The 21,147-nt window shown below is 39.9% G+C and overlaps 1 protein-coding gene across 1 annotated transcript; it reads right to left on the bottom strand.

Moving 5' to 3' along the window:
- Positions 1 to 10,934: 10,934 nt before the first annotated feature.
- LOC149214069 (disease resistance protein Roq1-like) lies at positions 10,935 to 16,834 on the bottom strand. Its single transcript, XM_089389289.1, has 7 exons — positions 16,238 to 16,834; positions 15,018 to 16,134; positions 14,644 to 14,910; positions 13,793 to 14,075; positions 13,327 to 13,709; positions 12,894 to 13,243; positions 10,935 to 12,804 (listed from the first exon to the last, which is right to left on the bottom strand). The coding sequence occupies exons 1-7, from the start codon at positions 16,822 to 16,824 to the stop codon at positions 12,171 to 12,173; spliced, it is 3,621 nt and encodes a 1,206-aa protein (XP_089245415.1). The 5' UTR covers positions 16,825 to 16,834; the 3' UTR covers positions 10,935 to 12,170.
- Positions 16,835 to 21,147: the final 4,313 nt, after the last annotated feature.

The following is a 21,147-nucleotide window of genomic DNA, read 5'->3' as shown; positions in this document are numbered from 1 at the left end:
ATTGGGGAGGAGTCGAATATTATGTAACCTTAAGGATTTGAGGTGCATGGGAGGGAGTCCCATGTATGCAAGTTGAAAAAGACATTTTATGGACTTAAGTAGGCACCTTGAGCATGGTACTCAAGAATTGTTGGGTATCTATTGGCTTGGGTTTCACTAAGAGTGAGGCAGATTCCAACTTGTACTATGTACTTGTTAAAGATGATTCTCTTATCTTGGTGATCTATGGATGATCTCTTTCTAACAAGATCTGAGAGGCTCATATAGGTATATAAGGAGGACATTTCTTTGGAGTTTTAGATTAAGAACATTGGTATGATACACTAATTTTTGGGATTGGGGGTGTGGTATCAATCATAAGAAATATTCCTTTGGTAAGGAAATTATGTGGTTGATATCTTGAAGAGATTTGAGATGGAGGATTTCAAACCTATGTTGATGCCCATAATTACCAACTTGAGGAAGCTTAATTCTTTTGAGTATAAGTTGGTGGATCACAAATTGTATGGGAAACTGCAATGGCCCTTGATGTATATGGTCAAAACTAGGCTAGATATTTGCTTTGCTATGAACACTCTGAGCCAGTTTATGGTGGAGACTAGGCAGGTACATTGGCGTGGTAGTGAAAAATGTGCTCAAGAACTTGAGAGGTACATTGAAATATGAACTCAGTTATGTCAAGGTAGGTGGAGTGCAGTTGTATGATATGCACAGATTCAAACTGGGTTGGGAGTGAGGTGGACAAGAAGAGAACTTCGAGTTGTTTCAATTTGGGGCCAATTATGATCTCAAGGTTTAGTAAAAAGAAAATCTTCATAGCACTTAGCTCAACATACGCTGAGTACATGACTACGACTTTGGCGTGTTGTGAGACCATATGGCTTCGCCAAATCCTCATAAGTTTATTTGGTCTTGATATGGGGTCCATAATGATTCACTATGTTGCATCAAGCTTTAAAAAAATCTAGTGTTTGTTGACAAGTCCAAACACGTAGAGATCAAATACCACTCCATCATAGATAGGGTCTAGAGGGGTGTTGTAAAGTTGTAGTACATGTCCATGAATCAAGAAGTGGAAAACATTCTCACCAAGCCCTAGTGAAGAGGAAACACCCATGTATTTGTTTTCACAGTTTCAAATTTTAGTTTGACTATACATTATTTTCTAGGTATTAAAAATTGTGAGCAAAATAAATCAAATTTGTTTTAAAAGTTTAACATCAACCATGCTTATGCTTCTAGGTTTGGTTTATGCTTTTGATGTGGGATGTTTTTGAAGAGCCTAATGGATCTACATTGGAAAAAAACATATTTTCTTCAATAATGTTGGCCCAGCCCTGCGTAAAAGGTAGTGGGGAATGCAACTTTCAACATCATGATAAAATTTCCGTCATATGCATCGATATTGTGTAATGAGACTGGACCATTTGAGGGTATAATCTTCTAAAGAATATTATCAACCAGCTTCCTGAACCTATTATTAAATTCCTTTATTGTTTCATTCTCTTTCTTCTTCATTTCATGTAGTTGAGTCAATAACATCCTACCATATTTTATAATGGACAATTTTTTCATGTAGACATCATGGAAATATTTTGAACTTCTAACAATTGTAATGGTTAAACACCCAAACCGAATTTTACCATCTTCTTTCAAAGATAAAAAAAGTTTCACCACATCTTCTTGGTATTGGGCAACACTAGCTTCACCAACTACATCATAAAATATTTTCAAATGATCCTCAAAAGTAATTACATAATTACCAGCGAAATTTGGAAGTTAATTCCTATATTTCTCAAGCATGTCATGAGGGGATCAATGGATTCTCAACATGCCAAGAACTCTATACACGTTCTTCACCAAAGTAGGAGGAGTAGCCATGCTTTGTAAATCTATGTTTTCAAACAAGAACGTAAGATCTTCAATTATGTGGTAGAGGTTTATATTATTTGAAGGCCTTTTTTTTTCTACCTTTCTTCTAAGATATCTCTAAAGCTCTCGATTTGGGAGTAGGATATCTTATACATAACTTGACTCAATGGAATCATGCAAACGAATATGAATATTTTAAAGGGATGGTTTAATAGCCATCAAAGTTTTATGAATCAAAATATTCTAAGCTCGGAAAGGAATGACTTTTTCCCCTAGCAATGGCATCAAAATGTAATAATAAAATCTAGCACCACTAGAGTATTAAATTCCAAGCACAATATGTTAGTTGTATAACTTAGAAAGGCTACCCACATTCACCACATTAACTCGTCTCTCCTTAGGTTGGTTCTTCTCCAATTTGAGAAGCATATCCCTAAAGAAAGTCAATCCAATTTGTTTTTCTCTAATTCCAAGGGGGTGTCATTAAATAAAGTCACTCTAATTTGTTTAAATCTTTATGAAGTGTTTTTGGACCACTCATTTTTGTTTAAGGTGTTTCTAGTGAATGCATGTATGTATAGATTCTAACCAATTTCAAAGTATGATGTAGGATAGTGTGTGTAGATTTCTAGACTTTAGTCAAGATATGAGAGTATAATGATCTTATTTTGAAGTAATGATTCAAATTTACCATTAAATGGAAATAATTGAAAATAAAATAAAATGTAATGCTTGAATATGTTATATCTAAAATAAACCTCTACATTTAGATTTATATACAAAATAATAAACCTTAAATGAAATCATAAAATGCAATATTTGTGAAATGATTCTAAATGGTGATATACAAATCTCATTTTTACATTCAAAACATTCAATTTTCTACTATAAATTAATGGTTGAAAATAGCAATTAATTAATAATAATAAATTAGAAGCAATTTCCAAAATATTATAAATATGATTTTGTTTAACTTAAAATGCAAAAATAAGTTTCTCATGTGAAACAAAATTCTAAAAAAAAAAATTACATTCAAAACATTCAATTTTCTACTCTAAATTAATGGTTGAAAATAGCAATTAATTAATCATAAAAAAATTATAAGCAATTTCCAAAATATTATAATTATGATTTTGTTTAACTTGAGATGCAAAAATAGGTTTCTTACGTGAAACACAATTCTAAAAATACTTCTTTAATCTAGAATAGTGATATTAAACTTTCATGAAACAAGAATAAAAAATTAAAATATAAACTTCTAACAAGAAAATAAGTGGGAGTCTATGATCAAGTATCTTAGGTTAATATGCTAACTAGAAAATAATTATCTAAAATAAAAATGCACTAAACTCAATATAGGAACTTGAATAAAATTTCCAATAGATTAATTAACGGGTGATTCAATGTAATTTTACATTAACTAATTGAATTTTTAAAATAAAATAATTACTAAAAATTGAGAAATTTTTTAGCAAGTAACAAAGAAAGTATTATTCTTGTCGTGCACAAGAAGATAATGCATTGGGTTTTTGGTCAAACCCATATTAGTTTGGGTTTGACTAAAAAAATTGCAAACTTCTTATAACTTAACATTCCATATTGAAATTTATTATTTTTTAATAATAATTTAATTTATTTATCTTCAACCCGATTCACTATCATTTTGCACTTATTATTACTCATTTCCTCACTTAACTAACCCAGAAGTACAAGGATCTCATCACATAAACAACCAAAAAATAAAAACAAAAAAAATACAAAAGTTGATGTCAAATAATATCAATCCATTGTATTTTTTCAAGGAATAAAATCACACATTTCTCATCTTCTGAAGTGAGACTATAATGAACTCTACAAAACAATTAAGACAGATAACACAATAAAACTAAACACAACTAATATTTTGAATAATCTTGCAAAAACTTCATAAAAACAAAAACAAAACAAGAGTGACAGTTTGGAACAACCAAGGTAGATCCAAGAGTGTTGAACATTCAACAAAATGAGACTGGCAGTGTGGAACAACTAAATGTAGAACAAAGAACAACAGAAAGTTTTCTGGTGGGTGTTTGGTTCAAGATATGAAGTCTAAGTTAATTCAATGTCCTTAGACCTAACACATGCTACTTGTGAGACAACGATAAACACTGTGGATTTCTAGTATAATACTAAGTGGGGTGACCTTCAATATAAGGCATATGTAAGAATATCCTATTCCTCCATTACATAGCAATGGAGGAGACCCAGTGTCAGTTAAGGATAACTATGACCACTGGGCAGATGCATGTCCCTATGTGAGTTTATAACTCACCATAACTCATATGGAAATTAAGCATGGGAGAAACCAAATCTAAACCCCCCTTAATCGAAACATAGGAAGTAACTAAAGAACAAAGAAAACAAAGAATGGGTCCCGACAATGAGGCATGATTAGGTACCCATGTACAAACTCTCATAAGAGAGAAAAACATGTAGGAAAAACCACCCCCCCCCAAACCCGAAAAGGCAAAGAAAAAAAAAAGAGAAATATTTCACTGCCCAAATGTTGTACAACAACACTCTTGAAGCTTTCTGAACACTTTCACCATCACACTGATCAAACACAATAAATGACATCAACAAAGAAACGACAACTATATTTGTCACTATCTAATTATCCCCCCTAAAACACAATTGTGGAAGAAGCGAGAATCAATAGTCTTCATTGTCAACAAATTCCCCCCTGAAACACAACTAAAGGAACAATTACAACCAACAATGAACAACTGATGCAACACGACGATATGAATTCTGCAAGCATTGATTCAAATGATGCCATGACCATCCATCAATCCATCCATAAACAATTTTGATGGTCGACACTAATCCACGATTCATTCTCTCATGTCTCTTCTATAACGATCTGAATGCAGGACTACTATGTGACCAAGAATGTTGATGTTTGGGTAATTATTTTGATAAGGATGTGCAGATGGCTTAGTTTTTTCCTCTACAGACTTAAAATTGAGTGCAACAACACTTTAATTCAGAATGACATTTGCAGCCATGTCATCAATCTATTTATCAAAATGAGTAGGAGCATTTTCTTCAAGTACATCATTATGAATTCCTTCAACTAGAAACAACACCTCTCTAGCCTCAACAGAGTTGGATATAAGTGGGGCAGCAACATGATCGTATCCAAGACCTACTCTTCATGTCCACAATGTAAGGTTAATAGGAGCAACAATTCCCTATCCATTCTTCCCAAGTCCTCCAGTATATCTCATTTTGCTCAGAAAACGAGACCCAATACTTGTAGTAAGTTTTTCAAAGTTGGGAATGATAAAGGCATGTGATGATCCAAGTGAATATTGGTGACCACCCGCCTATTCCACTTAGATCCTCACCATTGTTTCTTTTAGTTTTTTAGTTTCCTTATTTGTAGAACAATTTACTATTTTTGGCAGTGTTTCAGGTTCTGAACTTCAAGAGCCATTTTGAGGCCCTAAACGACGTTTTTTAGGAAAACTAGGCCCAACACGGGTAGTTGGCCAATGTTAGTCATTCGAAATTTGTAGTCCTCAGGTAGATATTTATAACGAGGTATTGTGTGCGTTGAATAGAAATCATATGCCAAAGTTACGACCCCGTGAAGTTGATGTACCAATTTACCCAAACGGGGCCCATAGTTTGGTGCTTCATCTCCTAGGGTTAAGTTTTTGGATGTTTAGGGTTTTCCATTAATTCTCAATACTAAATAGGCCTTTGACCCTCATTGTAACACAGTGCATAGGCATGCAGCTGCCACATCTCTTCTCAAAGATAAGCTACCATCGCACGAGCTAGTCTTATTTCCATTATGTTTGTAAGCATATCTCAGTGTTTGATATTAATGAAATGAAGTTTTATTTCTACTGCATCATTGTATTTATAGTCATATTTGTAATTTGTTGCCTTCCTGTTTAAATTCGGATCAGTGGTATCAAAGCGGTATGTTATTTCTCTGTTTTTCTTTGCATGTCCCCAAGGAGTTCGGGATATAAGGAGTTAGGGTTCGATCTAGTTGAACATTTGTAAGATCAACCTCGCAAACTCCGACAACCACCCATAGGGGAAAAGAGAAAGAAGCGGGAGTAGGAGATCCTATCAAAATATTGCTCGAGGAGGCTGATTATGCCTTCCGGGTTGATAAATGCTCCTGCAACCTTCATGAGGCTGATGGATGACATCTTGTGGCCATTCACCAACTCATTTGTAGTGGTATACTTGGATGAAATCCTCATCTTCAGCCAGAGTTGGGAAGAGCACCTCCACCACATCTGACATGTTCTCCAAACACTGCGGCAACACAAGTTGTGTGCCAATTTGGAGAAATGCACTTTTGGCATGACCCAAGTTCATTATCTGGGATACATTATTGATGAACGGGGGGTACATGTGGATCTAACGAAGATCCAAGTCGTTCGGGATTTACCAGCACCAATCACTATGATAGATCTCCACAGTTTTCTAGGTCTTGCCAATTTCTACCGCATGTTCGTGTTGGGATTCTCTCATATCACTTGGCCCTTGAGTCAAGTCACCAAGGGAGGAGCGAAAGGAAAAATCTTTTGGTTTGTATCTCAACAGAAGGCATTCGCAGAGTTGAAACATTGCCTCTGCTCTACACATGCTCACATTACCAGACTTGCAACAACCATTTGAGATCGAGACAAATGCCTTTGACTATGCTATAGGGGCAGTCCTTACTCAACAAGGGCATCCAGTGGCATATCACAATGAGACACTTTCAGACACAATCCAGAAATATCCCACTTATGACAAAGAGATGTATTCCATTGTGCAAGCCTTCCGACAATTGAAGCATTATATTTTGGGGAAGGAAACGGTCATCCACACAGACCACCGAACCCTGCAGTTGATACAGACGCAAGGGAAGTTGCAGAATGATCGCTATTAAAAATGGTCCACATACCTGCAACAGTTCCATTTGAATATAAAGTATAAGAAGGGCAGCATCAATAATGTTGCAGACTGCCTTAGCCGACCATCGATCATGGCATTAACCACCGTGCTCAACTCTTGTGGGCACGAGACTTTTGATTGGACATTTCTCTACAAAAGCGACACAAAATTTGGAAACACATACCAGACGCTCTTGGAGGGTTAACAAGTTCCAGATTTCCACCTCCCTGATGCCATGTTATGCCACTTGGGACACCTTTGTGTTCCTTCAAGCGAGTGTGCCAAGATGATTTGGTAAGTGCACTACAATCGGATCGTTGGGCATTTTGGGGTCAAGAAAACAGTGGCAGTACTTCAGATGTATTTCTACTGGCCAAATCTACAACAAGATGTCGAGAAGTACATCAAATCCTACACTGCTTGTGCCATTGCCATACCAACCATCAAAATCCAAGGCCTTTATACTCTGCTACCTACCCCTAGTTGACCTTGGGAATCCATCTCCATGGATTACATGTCGGGCCTTCCTTTTGCTAAGCATGGAAATGACTGTGTTTTTGTGGTTGTTGACAGATTCTCGAAGATGGCCATTATGGCAGCCTGCAAGAAAAATATCACAGCAAAATCCACTGCTAAACTCTTCTTAGAACGAGTGTGGGTACACTTTGGGATCCCACAGTCTATCATCTCAGATTGGGACAGCAGGTGCCTCAGTACATTTTGGTCCAGTCTTTGGTCGATGCTGGACACCCAGCTCACTAAGTCCACAGCTTTCCATCCCCAAACTGATGGCCAAACAAAGGTCACCAACATGATGATCGTACACATTCTGCGCATGTACAACTCAAAGAATCCACGCACATGAGATGAGAGCTTCGCCTATGTCCAACACAGCTATAACCGGGCTCTCCATAGCTTGACTGGCCACAACCCTTTTCAAGTGGGCTTGGGATTCTAGCCACTATGTCCCGTTGATGTGGCCATACCATTTGCAACTACTCACGCAGATTCGGCTCATGTCTAGTCCGAAGCCAATAATGCAAACAACTTCATTGAGCACGTCCAACATATTCGCCAATAGGTCCACGACATTTTGGAGAAATCAAATGCCAAGTACAAGTAGCAACATGATCAACATCGGGTGCCACACAAGTTTCAGGTGGGTGACAAATTCTGATTGGATTTGCAAAAGGAACGTCTTACCGGAGCCCATCGGAAACTCAGACCACTTCGATATGGTCCTTACACCATTACCAAGGCTATGGGAGACAATGCATTTGAGCTTAGCATTCCCCCATTCCTTGACTTGCACCCAATATTCAATGTGGATCACCTTTGGCCGTGCTTTCCACCATTACTGGACACATCCGACATTGCAGAACAGCTCACACCAACAAAGTTAAATCCATACTGCATGGAACAAGTTGCAACTAATCGGATCATGGACACGCAGATCAAGAACACTTGCCCGTTTAAGATCCAACTATATCGAGTTGTCAAAGCCGGCCAACTCCTTCACCATGGACCAAGTTCAGCAAAAGTTCCCTCATCTCTTAGAGGAACTCAATGCAATGGGGATCACTGCTTCCTAAGGGGGGAGGAATGATCCAGGTGGATATTGGTGGCCACTCGCCTATTACACTTGGATCCCCACCATTGTTTCTTTTAGTTTTTTAGTTTCCTTATTTGTAGCACAATTTACTATTTTTGGCAGCTTTTCGGGCCTTGAACTTCCGAAGCCGTTTTGAGGCCCTAAACGACATTTTTTGGGAAAATAGAGATAAACCAATGTTGGTCACTCAAAATTTGTAGTCCTTGGATAGATCTTTCTAACAAGGTATTGTGCGCGTCAAACAAAGATCGTATGCCAAAGTTACATCCCCGAAAAGTTGATGTACCAATTTACCCAAACAGGGCGCATAGTTTGGTGCTTCCACTCCTATGGTTAGGTTTTTGGATGTTTAGGGATTTCCATTGTTTCTCAATAATAAATAGGCCTTTGAACCTCATTGTAACATGGTTCATAGGCATATAGCCGCCACATCTCTTTTCAAAGATAAGCTGCCATCGCACGAGCTAGTCTTATTTCCATTCTGTTTGTAAACATATTTCAATATTTGATATTAATAAAATGAAGTGTTATTTCTTCTGCATCTTTGTATTTATGGTCATATCTGTAATTTGTTGTGTTCCTGTTTAAATTTGGATCATGTGATAGTCATGATCATCAACATACATTCAACATCATTAAGTGTGGAAGAAGATGAGTCTAGAAGCTCAACATCAACCGTCTCCATCTCTAATTTCTGAAGATGACTAACCTCCCATTTAAGTTCTTGCTTAGGTTATTGCAGCTTTTGAATAACTTCATCCTTCTTAATCAACTGTTGAGATAATGCATCATAATCTTGTTTCAAAAGTTGATATTGTTCCAACATCGTTTATTTTAAACTGTTAATCTCCATAACATCGTGATTTTTTTTCTCTTCAAATTTTCTGTTCTTGAGTCAGAAAAAGAACCAACTTCCTCCTCCACATCATCGAGGAGGTCAATTGTCTCTTGAAAGTCATCTGCAAGCATCTTGAAATTCTTTCTCATGGTTGAATCCAAATGGTCAACCTTCTTAATTTTCTCAACTACTTAAGTTTTCAACCTATTCTTAAGAGTTGCATTCTATTCCTACAATAAAGCTACAACTAACTGCGATTGAACGATCTCTTTACGAAGTTCATCAGCTGCCTTCTTCTCATGAAGCTCTTGCAATCTTTTACCCATCTTGATAACACCAAAGTCGGAAAATATGCTTCAACTAGCCATAAAAGCAAAATTGCAACAAAACAAAGTTGATGATGACAACAAAAGATGCTTTACACTTCCAAGAATGACACAAGTCAAACCAATCAAGCTACAGAAGCAAAACACTTGCTACAAAAGAAGACTAATGATGACAACAACAATAGCTTTATGCTTCCAATCACCACAAAAATAAGACCAATTCACCTAGTTTTGCATAACTAGCCAACAAGTGTTTCATAACCACCCACAATCAAAGCACCAAATACATTGCATAGACATATGGTAATTATTTTCAAAGTAAATAATCCTTGGGACTTTAATGAAAATTAATATCCCTAGTCAAAAGAACTTCTTCAAACCATAGTTAGGAGGCATTGATCTCTTCAAACATGTTTCCCCAATCAAAAGTAAAACTAAAAATTTGGCAGGGCATGCATCACTTACTTTGATACCATGTAAGAGTATTCTATTACTCACAATGTTATGTAAAAGTACATATAAGGCCTCCATTATATAGCAATGGAGGAGGTCCAATAGAGGTTAAGGAACTAGACAGATGCAAGTCCCTTTGTAAGCTTACAAATCACGATACTTAACTCATAGGGAAATGAAGTGTTGGAAAAACCAACTCTAACTGTATACACATAATTTTAGCTAACACGCGTTAATTATGTTTGTTGGAATCGTCATTTTGAACCAACCTCTGTGGATCATCATCAGGATTAGATCCATGATGATGAACCACAGAGGTTGGTTCGAAACGTCAATTCCAACAAACATGAATACGATGACTCTGGAAGATAACACTACATAGAATATAGATCGTAGAAGCCTCAAATCAATAACTTGTTAATTACTAAAGCACAAATTAAAACAATTTATAATAATAATAAAATAATTTTTAAAACAATTCATAATAAAATAATTCGAAAATATAATTTTGGTTGAAATAGGAAGATCGACTAATGCCTAACATATCCATTAGTTAATGAAATTATTTAATTTTCAAAATAAAAACTTGACTTAATCTAATCTAAATTTTAATCTAGAATCTTGAAACTTCCTTACTATTCTTGAACTTTTATATATCTTATAGTTAATGAAATTATGTAATTTTGAAAATAAAAACTTGACCTAATCTAATCTAAAATTTAATTTAGAATCTTGAAACTAAAATGGACAAAAACATATTTTTAAAATGATACTTTATAAACCTCTTAACAGCAATAAAATAAATAAATTGATAAGAATAAGAAGAAAAGACACCAAACTGTGTATCCCGAAGAAGATTTTAGTTAATGGCCTTTATCAATTAAACTCTGCCACTGGTATATAAGAAATTCATGGATATTGTCGCACTCCATGCAAAATGCCAACGGGCCATATTTGAATAAACGCTTAAAAATGGCTATGGCTAACGGTAGTTTCATAAGATTTTTTTACAAGGGGCATTGGTAATTGGTAATTAAAATGGTAAAACAATTGTGTCAAAGCTGTCATCCTCATATATTTGAGGTTGTCGGTAGATTTAGAAGTTATTAATAACTGTAACTATAACGCTACACTATGGAGAGAACCTTGAAGCATGATAAAATTATGCTGAGGTAGAACTTTGATATCATGGGGAGGCAGATTCTATGCACAATTTCTTGCAAATATTTCACTAGCACAGAAAAGGGTTTGTTTTGATGACCTATCATCCAGCGTCTTTGCGGGCACCTGGCATTGTCTGTGCTTCAGGGAAGAAGTAAATTGTTTGCATAGACACTTTAAGGATTGTAATGCTATTGGAAACAAAAGCAATTTGAAAATTCTGAGATTACAATCCCCTTCTTACGAAATGTTGCAATCTTCGATTGGTGGTAACCTGACGTTATCTATCCATAATTGTTGCTCCAATTTCAACTGTTTGCCCGGCTCAGTTGCAGAGTTGAAACAGTTGAGAATGGCTATGATATGTTATACAAGAAAAGAGTATTTGCCAGCACAGTTGATTGTTCCCAACATGAAGTGGCAATCGCCAATGTGGAAAAGGATGGAAGAGAAAAAGAGGCCTTACCTGATCCGAGAGGGCGCACATTGTTGGACGCACAGGAAAATTCTGCATTGGAGAAAATAAAAGGGCTTCCAGGCCTTGCGAAACTTCGACTATACTGGATATGGACATCAGCCAGTGTAATGAATCATTCCTTTTTCGGCAAAAATGGCTTCTAGAATCCTCCTTTGTAGTCCCATTCAACTTCTCTGCTCATGTTGAAACTTTGAGATAAGTAGGATTTATGGCACTTTTGAATGCCCCTTGTCAAGGTCCATACCTCCGTAGGTTTGTTAGATTGTCGAGCGACTTTGGCAGCGCTCCCAACATGGAGCACCCAATGAAGTCCAGGTACAGAAGGCCTGTTAGATTCCCGACGGAGTCTGGCAGCTTTTGCAAGCTGGAGCATCCAGGTAAGGCGAGGAAAGAGCTAACCAGTTAGTGCCTTCAGAGCAGCACGGGACTTAACGCGGGCAAATTCGACATTAAATAATATTTACCCGCTCCTGTATTATCGGGCTAAGTGGCGCGCTGCTCTAAAAACATTAAATTCTCTGAAAGCATTAAATCCTCGTTACGCTCTGAAAGCCAATCCTGAATATATGACCGCTGGAGGCCTTTTAGATTCCCGACGGAGCCTGGCAGCGCTTGCAAGCTGGAGCACCCATGCAAGTCGAGCCACTGGAGGCCTTTTAGATTCCCGACGGAGTCTGGCAGCGCTTGCAAGCTGGAACAGCCATGCAAGTCGAGCCGCTGGAGGCCTTTTAGCTTCCCGACGGAGTCTGGCAGCACGCTGGAGCACCCATGCAAGTCGAGCCGCTGGAGGCCTTTTAGCTTCCCGACGGAGTCTGGCAGCGCTTGCAGGCTGGAGCACCCATGCAAGTCGAGCCGCTGGAGGCCTTCTAGATTCCCGACGGAGTCTGGCAGCGCTTGGAAGCTGGAGCACCAGGGCAAGTCGAGCTGCTGGAGGCCTGTTAGATTCCCGACGGAGTCTGGCAGCGCTTGCAAACTGGAGCACCCAGGAAAGGCGAGCCGCTGGAGGCCTTTTAGATTCCCGACGGAGTCTGGCAGCGCTTGCAAGCTGGAGCACCCAGACAAGTCGAGCAGCTGGAGGCCTGTTAGATTCCCGACGGAGTCTGGCAGCGCTTGCAAGCTGGAGCACCCAGACAAGTCGACAAGTCGAGCCGCTGGAGGCCTGTTAGATTCCCGACGGAGTCTGGCAGCGCTTGCAAGCTGGAGCACTCAGACAAGTCGAGCCACTGGAGGCCTGTTAGATTCCCGACGGAGTCTGGCAGCGCTTGCAAGCTGGAGCACCTAGACAAGTTGAGCTGCTGGAGGCCTGTTAGATTCCCGACGGAGTCTGGCAGCGCTTGCAAGCTGGAGCACCCAGACAAGTCGAGCTGCTGGAGGCCTGTTAGATTCCCGACGGAGTCTGGCAGCCCTGGCAAGTCGGAGCACTCAGACCAGTGGAGCTGCTGGAGGCCTGTTAGATTCCCCACGGAGTCTGGCAGCCCTTGCAAGTCGGCGCACCTAGACAAGTCGAGCCGCTGGAGGCCTGTTAGATTCCCGACGGAGTCTGCAGCGCTTGCAAGCTGGAGCACCTAGACAAGTCGAGCTGCTGGAGGCCTGTTAGATTCCCGACGGAGTCTGGCAGCGCTTGCAATCTGAAGCACACAGACAAGTGGAGCTGCTGGAGGCCTGTTAGATTCCCGACGGAGTCTGGCAGCGCTTGCCAGCTGTAGCACCCAGACAAGTCGAGCTGCTGGAGGCCTGTTAGATTCCCGACGGAGTCTGGCAGCGCTTGCAATCTGTAGCACCCAGACAAGCCGAGCTGCTGGAGGCCTGTTAGATTCCAGAACGAGTCTGGCAGCGCTTGCAAGTTGGAGCAACTAAACAACTTGAGCTGCTGGAGGCCTGTTAGATTCCCGACGGAGTCTGGCAGCGCTAGCAAGTTGGAGCACCACGACAAGTCAAGCCGCTGGAGGCCTGTTAGATTCCCGACGCAGTCTGGCAGCTTTTGCAACTGGGAGCACCCAGACAAGTCAAACTGCTGGAGGTCTGTAAGACTCCCAAGCGAGTTTGGCAGTTCTTGCAACTGCGAGCACCCAATAAGTGAAGATCCCGGAGGTTCATAAGATTACCGAACGACTCTGGGAGCCATTTCAACGCAGAGCAGCCAGTCAAGTCAAGATCACGAAGGTTTGTAAGATTCCCGAACGACTCAGGCAGCGTTAGCGACTTCTCGCTTGCGTACATTCTCAAATGTTTGGAGGTGAGATGAAAGAACTCTGCCGGCAATGGTTCCATAGTGCATCTGAGTTCAATCGTTTCAAGGTACTCCAATTGCCCAATAGACTTTGGTAACTCGAAATTTGCTGTTGCTGCATCAATAATCAACTCCCTCAAGTTCAAAGGTGCCTGCGCCTGCAATTCAATGCAATCTAGAATATAAATTTCGGAGATTAAAGTTGATTTGGACTTTCTTCTTCCTAAATTGCAATTTTCATTATTAAAATTTTATTGGTAAAAAGGTATAAACAGATGCCAAGTTCTCAATCTGAAACATTATAGCTACGAATTTTTTAATTACTAACCAAATTTTAGATATAATAATCTAAATGATAAAAAATCTAAGAAGTTTAAACTAAGCTAAACACGACGGCTCGGCCTGGAGTATGCCGTAAAATTGTTTCTGCTTGGCTAAGAGCTCGTCTTCCTCGGACGTAAGGAAACAGGTTAACGGCCCAAGACCGAGAGGCATTTCGCAGGAGTGATGAGCCTGCTCCCTTACTGACCACCAGCGGGTTATTTCAAGTGGCGTGGTTTTCCTATCTAACTGTGATGAGTCAAACCGACATTCGCGGATAGCAGCAGAGATGGCTGTCCTCACTGTTGGTTTTGACACCTGAGTTGATAAGTTTTTCCACCTAGGTGAAAAAGCTAAACACGACGGCCCAATACAATGTAAAAGTTCACAAAAACCATCACATACCTCACTTTCATGACGCCATAATCTTTCCAATTTGCTCCCGGCCACTCGTAAAACTCTCAAATTCTTTCTTGGAATCCAAGAGGGAAGGGAGGTGTACGGACAACGATTCCAGCAAAGCCAAAGAAGATCTGAATGTGCCAGCAGGGTTGATATGCTCTCCAAACAATCGCCTTCAGCCTTAAGCAGCTGCAACCTGCTCATATCGACCTCCACGGCATCGTTTACTGATGAGCCAGATCTTACTTCAACCATGTTGATTCCGCGCACCTAAATTGCCATTTGAAAACTGTTAGAAACTATACTTACTTATTTACAAAGTTCAGAAATCACAACAAGAGATACATATTATCATGTCTAGATCTCCAAGCACCTACAGTTGAGTTTTTCCACGCGTTATCAAAACGGTTTTCATTGGGCCGCCAAAGACGACGGCGAAATCTCGAAGGGTTTTTCTCCGCCAAATCCCTGCCCAAGTCTATGAGATGAGCGTGCATGCTTATACGGCTTTTATTGTCGATATCTACCAAACACTTGTTCACCAGGTTCTGAAGATTCAGCCATCCTACCCAGCCGGATGCCTCCCAAATACTTATAACCGTATCCCTGTCCTCTTTTATGAGGAAACATGCAATGTCTAAAAATATATCTTTTTCCTGGTCGTCAAGACTGTCATAGCTAATTTTAAGAATGCTTTGTACATCGGCGGGAAGTACTAGCGATATTTTGCGCAGTGGGGTTTTCCAATACTTCAAATCCTTTTGATAAACGAGCGCCCCAAGAACTTTGAGACATAATGGCAATCCGCCGCACACATCCAGAAATTTTGGATCAACTTCTTTGAATCTGAAGGCGGGAAGACGCTTGTGAAAGGCATGCAAACAGAAAAGCTCTTGAGAATGTTCTCCATCGAGGCCTGTCAGATTGTAAATGTCTGACTCTCTCATTCCTGACATTTTAAGAACATCTTTATTACGGGATGTTACAAGAATTAAGCTACCTGATTCCAGGACATCCTTCAGAGGTGAATATAATGCATCCATCTGGTCATCATTATCCACATCGTCTAAAATTACAAGGACATGAAATTTAAATTCCCGGAGAGAATTTGAAAGCTTCTGTTTACCCTCGGCCACGCTGACTATTTCATGATCCAGTGTAGTCAAGTCCTTTCTGAGTTTACTCTGCAAGGAAGGCAAAGAGCTCCTACCTGCAGCTTCTCTCACGTCTGATAAAAAACATGATCGATGGTAGGCTGACCTCTTCCGGTTAAAGAATTCTGTTGCCAACGTCGTCTTCCCTACTCCGCCAACACCCACAATCCCCACAAACTTGGCTTTTCGTTTGTGTTGCTGCCGCTGTAATAATACTGCCTTTTCAAAATCTTCAAGCTTTTTATCCAACCCAATTACATATTTGCCCACCTGAAATTGTGGTTTTGCAACCTCTTCCTCCGCCCGTTGCAATATCCTATCCACGAGCTCGCCTTCATCGCTGGTTATTCAAGGAAAATTAATCCAAATATGAGTATTCAAAGCTTTGTTTATGACAACACATTAAACCTAATTATACGAACAATAACAGAGAGAGTTCTTACCCTTCACATGCCTCCAGCTCCAAACCATTAAACTGTGAAATATCAGACAGCGCTTTTTTCCAATCTGCAATTGTTTGTTGGCTGCAACTCCTTTTCTTTTCATGTCCTCTCAGGGCTTCATCATAGACTCCATTGTTGTCCACAAGGCACCCAAGACATCTCAGGATTTGGGTCGGGCCTGTCCTGATCCGTATTTCGGAAGGCTTGACATCATAAAAAACTGGAACAATAGGAGCCTTCGACTTCAATATCAACAGGAGTTCATCGAGGCACCGTTCTGATTGGGCATATTTTGGAGAGAATATGGGTATATGAACAGAGGCTGTGGCAATGGCTTCTTCTATTCGAGAATCTAAGCGGTCTCCCGGCTGCACTTCTGGCCGGTCCAAAAAGGCTCTGAATCCGCGGTCAAGAAGACGATGGAAGAGATGACTGGCGAAGTTATTCGTAACGTCTGAAGCAGAACAGTTGATGAAAACATCAAAATGGGAATTGTATTTGGTGTTGGGAGATGCAGCGGCGGAGGCAGAGGTAGAAGTGGAGATGGAAGCGGCAGCGGCAGCGGAAGTGCTTGGCAGATGAGCCATTGGGCAAGGAAACCAGAGAAATGATGGAAGAAACTGCAAAAGCAGCTGCAGGCAGATTGACACAAGGAAAACTTTAGGGCTTATTAATAGTAGGTGCCCTAATTTTTATTCTTAAAAAAATTGCCATTCTTAAAAAAATCACCCAAAATTTACCTTGATAAAAAGTATCTCTCTTCCTCATCACCGACACAATTTTATCAGTGGTCTATAACGTGATTTTTTGAAAGTCTTTCCAGCGGGTTTTTCTGGTGAAAATCCGGCAGCAATTTATTGGAATCGCAAGTTTGATAGCTAGTTTCTGCACAATTAAAGCGTCCCAAGGGTTTTTCAGGGCGCTGAATCCAAATATGCAGTTAAAAAACTATTTTAACCGCAACAAATCATGATTTAATCTCAATTTCTTCCGCTGGATTGTTGAAATCTAATTTCAACGCAGACCACCAGAAACCGTGAACCAAGCCAGAAACCGTTCACCGGATTTTCTCGGAGCGATTTGCCGACGAAGGAATAATCCGGGAAGGAGCTCCGATACAATTTGGAGCTGACACGTGGTTCAGCCCTGACGTAACGCAACGTCATTTTCTCGGGCGTTAAAGTTGGGCAGCAAACAGGTTTCCGATATTGTTGACCTCCGTCGGATTTACTCCATCGCTCTCCACCGTTGATGAACTAAAGCTGCATACGAGGTGCATTAAAGGCTTGCGTGGATTAAACTTTTGGTTGACCGCCGTAGGTGAAAGAGTTAATGTTGGTACAAGATTTTGGTGGCCCGTTTTAATATGAGTATGGGCACATTACAATATATTTTTTTATATAGCACGTAAGTTTCTTTTTATGAAAAGGTATGGTGCATTTAAAACATAGGTATGGGCACGTTTTAATAGAAGCCTATGACTTTTACGGCATGTATTAAAAATAAAAAAAATCGTTTGTAATATGTTTTTGAGTGTGTTGACTTTTTTTTAATGTATGGCACACGAGAGGTAAATGGAATGTGTTCGCAGCAGCGAAAAGAAGAACCAGAGGCTGTATGCACAGCAGTGCACAAATGTCTTTTGTAATGTTTTTGTGAGGCATAGTAAAACAGAGGTGTAAGAAAAACCATGTGTGGTTTTGCAAATGCATAAAGAAAATGGTGGAGCGAATTTTGTAAGCCTGTGTAAGTTTTGCTTTTACAGCAGTATGTAAAATTGTTTTACACCAGTAAATGTGAATGGAGGTTTTACAGCAGTAAATGTTAATGGGAATTTTTCCAGCAGTGTAAATTCTCATATGGAGACACAGTGAATGTTTTTTTTGTTTTAATGAATAGAAATATTTTATGGTGAAATACTCTGTTTCTCAGTGAAATTTCTTTTAAGTCTTCTGTGTGCACAAAAGATCTTGGAGCAAAAGAAACAGAGCATTGCCTCTGTGTGTTTGAATATTTGGTTTTTGGTATTTTCCCCATTAAAAATACCCAACAGTGGTATCGGAGCAGGCTTAGGCTCTTTAAAGAAGTTAGAGAAGCTGAAGGGAGAAGGTTTGTAGCTGCAGCAAAACTTCTCAGGCAGACAGAAGACTCAGACATCAAAGGATTCAGGTATTTCAAAAGTTTTTTTTGTGTTGCTGAAGAAACAGTCAGCTGTTTTAAACACACAGTCAAGGATTTAGAGACATAGATCAGAATACAAGGAATGGCTAGCACAAGCACTGGTATGGGTTTGTTTAACACCCAGCTCCCACAGTTTAATGGGAAGAACTATGACTACTGGGCAATAACTATGACAGCTCTGCTTGCTTCCCAAGATTTATGGGAAATAGTTGAAGAAGGCTTTGAAGAACCAGCAGATGAAACTGAGTTCAATGCATTAACTCAAGGAGAGAAGGATCTGCTGAAGAACAATAGGAAGAAGGATTCAAAAGCCCGTGTGTTGTTGTATCTAGCAGTAGACCAGAGTATGTTTCCAAGGTTAGCAGCAGCTAAGACAGCCAATGAAGCATGGCAAACCCTCAAGACAGCCTATCAAGGCATGGAGAGAGTGAAGACAGCAAAGCTACAATTGCTGAGAAAGGATTTTGAGAACTTGAACATGAAGGAGTCAGATAACATTGACTCATTCTTCACTCATGTGATTGGTGTAATCACACAAATGAGAACTCATGGAGAAACCATTGAAGACAGAAGAATTGTGGAGAAAATATTGAGGGTCTTACCCTCAAGGTTTGATGCCATAGTCACCACCATTGAAGAGACAAAGGATCTCTCAAGCTATTCAGTTGATGAGCTGCATGCATCACTGATAACACATGAGCAGAGGTTGAGTAGGAATGAAAACTCATCTCTTGAGCAAGCCTTCAAGACCCAGATGTCCTTTGGAAGAGGTAGAGGTCAAGGAAGAGGAAACCGAAGAGGAAGAGGCAGAAGCCAGAACAGAGGTGGAAGGAACAGCCCAGCAAATACACAAGGAAGAGGCAGCAATCCAAATCAGAACCAAGGCCAAGGCAGCAGCCAACAAAGAGATCAACATCATGCTCAAGGACAAAGGTATGATAAATCCAATGTTCAATGCTATTATTGCAAAAAGTATGGACATTATGCTAGTGATTGTAGAAAGAAACAGCATGATATGAACAGCAGACAAAATGCAAATGTTACAAGAGAAAACAGCAGTCAAGAAAATGTCCTGTTAGCTTGTAACATGGCTGAAACACATAGTGAGGACATATGGTTTTTAGACTCAGGTTGCAGCAACCATATGACCGGAAACATAGCCTTCTTTTCTGCCCTAGATAAAAATGTGAAATCAGAAGTCACACTAGGAACTGATAGTAAAGTGTCTGTTATGGGAAGAGGAGAAATAAAAATACTTTCAAAGCAAGGAGAAAGGAAAACCATAGCAGATGTATACTATGTCCCCGGAATGAGATGTAATCTCTTGAGTATTGGACAGCTTGTCCATAAGGGGTACAATGTTTTCTTTAAAAATGATGTGTGCACCATCATGGATATACCACCCAGCAAAAGATGCATTGCTGAAGTGAAGATGACAAGGAACAGGATGTTCCCTCTCCGGATCAGGGCAGACATGAAGAACAAAAGGGAAATGGCAGCAGTCACCGAAGAGGCCTTCCAAAGCGTGCCAAAGGATGAGAACTGGTTATGGCACTTGAGATTTGGGCATCTAAATTTTGGAGGCCTAAACTTATTGAGCAGAAAAGGAATGGTAAAGGGATTACCATTGATAGAGAAACCGGACAGCCTATGTGAAGGCTGCATTTTGGGAAAACAACATAGAGAAAGTTTTCCATCAGGGAAGAGTATAAGGGCAAAGACACCCTTAGAGATTATTCACTCAGATTTGTGTGGACCAATGCAAGCTCCATCATTAGCAGGCAGCCTATATTTCTTGACATTCATTGATGATTTTACAAGAAAGACTTGGATATATTTCCTCAAGAACAAAAGTGAAGTCTTTGAGAAATTCCAAAACTTCAAAGCATTTGTTGAAAACCAAAGCAGGTTGCACATTAAAGTTTTGAGAACTGATAGAGGAGGTGAATATATCTCCAAGGAATTCCTAAGATTTTGTAGAGAAAATGGAATTCATAAACAGTTTACAACTCGGTACACCCCACAGCAAAATGGAGTTGCTGAAAGGAAGAACAGAACCATCATGGAGATGGCAAGGAGCATGTTGAAGGCAAAGCATTTGCCAAATGAGTATTGGGCTGAAGCTTTACATTGTGCAGTTTATATATTGAATAGGTGTCCTACAAAAGCAGTCATGAACAAAGTGCCAGAAGAGGCATGGAGTGGGAGAAAGCAAGGAGTCACCCACATGAGAGTTTTTGGGTGTGTGGGCTATGCACACATACCAGATCAGCTAAGGAGGAAGTTGGACAGCAAAGGGGAGAAATGCATCTTCATTGGATACAGTGATGAATCCAAAGCCTACAGGCTGTACATTCCATCTACCAAGAAGTTCTTTGTCAGCAGGGATGTTCAATTCATTGAAGAGGAAGCTTGGGATGGAAGCATAGAGAAGACAGTTAATGTTAAACACTATTTGTCTCATGATGAAGATGAAGAGGAGGTGGCTGAAATGAATCCCCAAACAGCAGCACCAACACAAGGACAGCAAGGGACACCATTGAGGATCAATGAGAGTGCTTCTCCAAGCACACCACAAGGAGGAAATTCAAGTGCATCTTCAAGCACTTGCACACCAAGTGAACGAGGTAAGAAGTTTAGAAATCTAAGTGAAATTTATGAAGAAGGAATGAATTCCTTATTTGCCTTCTATTGTCATGTTGATGATCCTATTCATTTTGAAGAAGCTA

Source organism: Pinus tabuliformis, chromosome 1_1, assembly GCF_031772625.1.
Source record: "Pinus tabuliformis cultivar Carrire ecotype Pingquan chromosome 1_1, CPIR1, whole genome shotgun sequence".
Classification (NCBI taxonomy): domain Eukaryota; kingdom Viridiplantae; phylum Streptophyta; class Pinopsida; order Pinales; family Pinaceae; genus Pinus; species Pinus tabuliformis.
Note: the sequence above shows the minus strand (reverse complement) of the source record. Positions and strands in the feature narration are given on the sequence as shown.

Bases quoted from the DNA above. Each gene is read 5' to 3' on its own strand.
- LOC149214069 (XM_089389289.1), bottom strand. From the start codon at position 16,824: ATGGCTCATCTGCCAAGCACTTCCGCTGCCGCTGCCGCTTCCATCTCC. The intron at 14,076-14,643 runs GTATGTGATGGT...ATTGAATTGCAG, and splicing joins TATGGCGTCATGAAAGTGAG to GCGCAGGCACCTTTGAACTT. The intron at 13,710-13,792 runs GTAATCTTATGA...GGAGTCTTACAG, and splicing joins ATGGCTCCCAGAGTCGTTCG to ACCTCCAGCAGTTTGACTTG.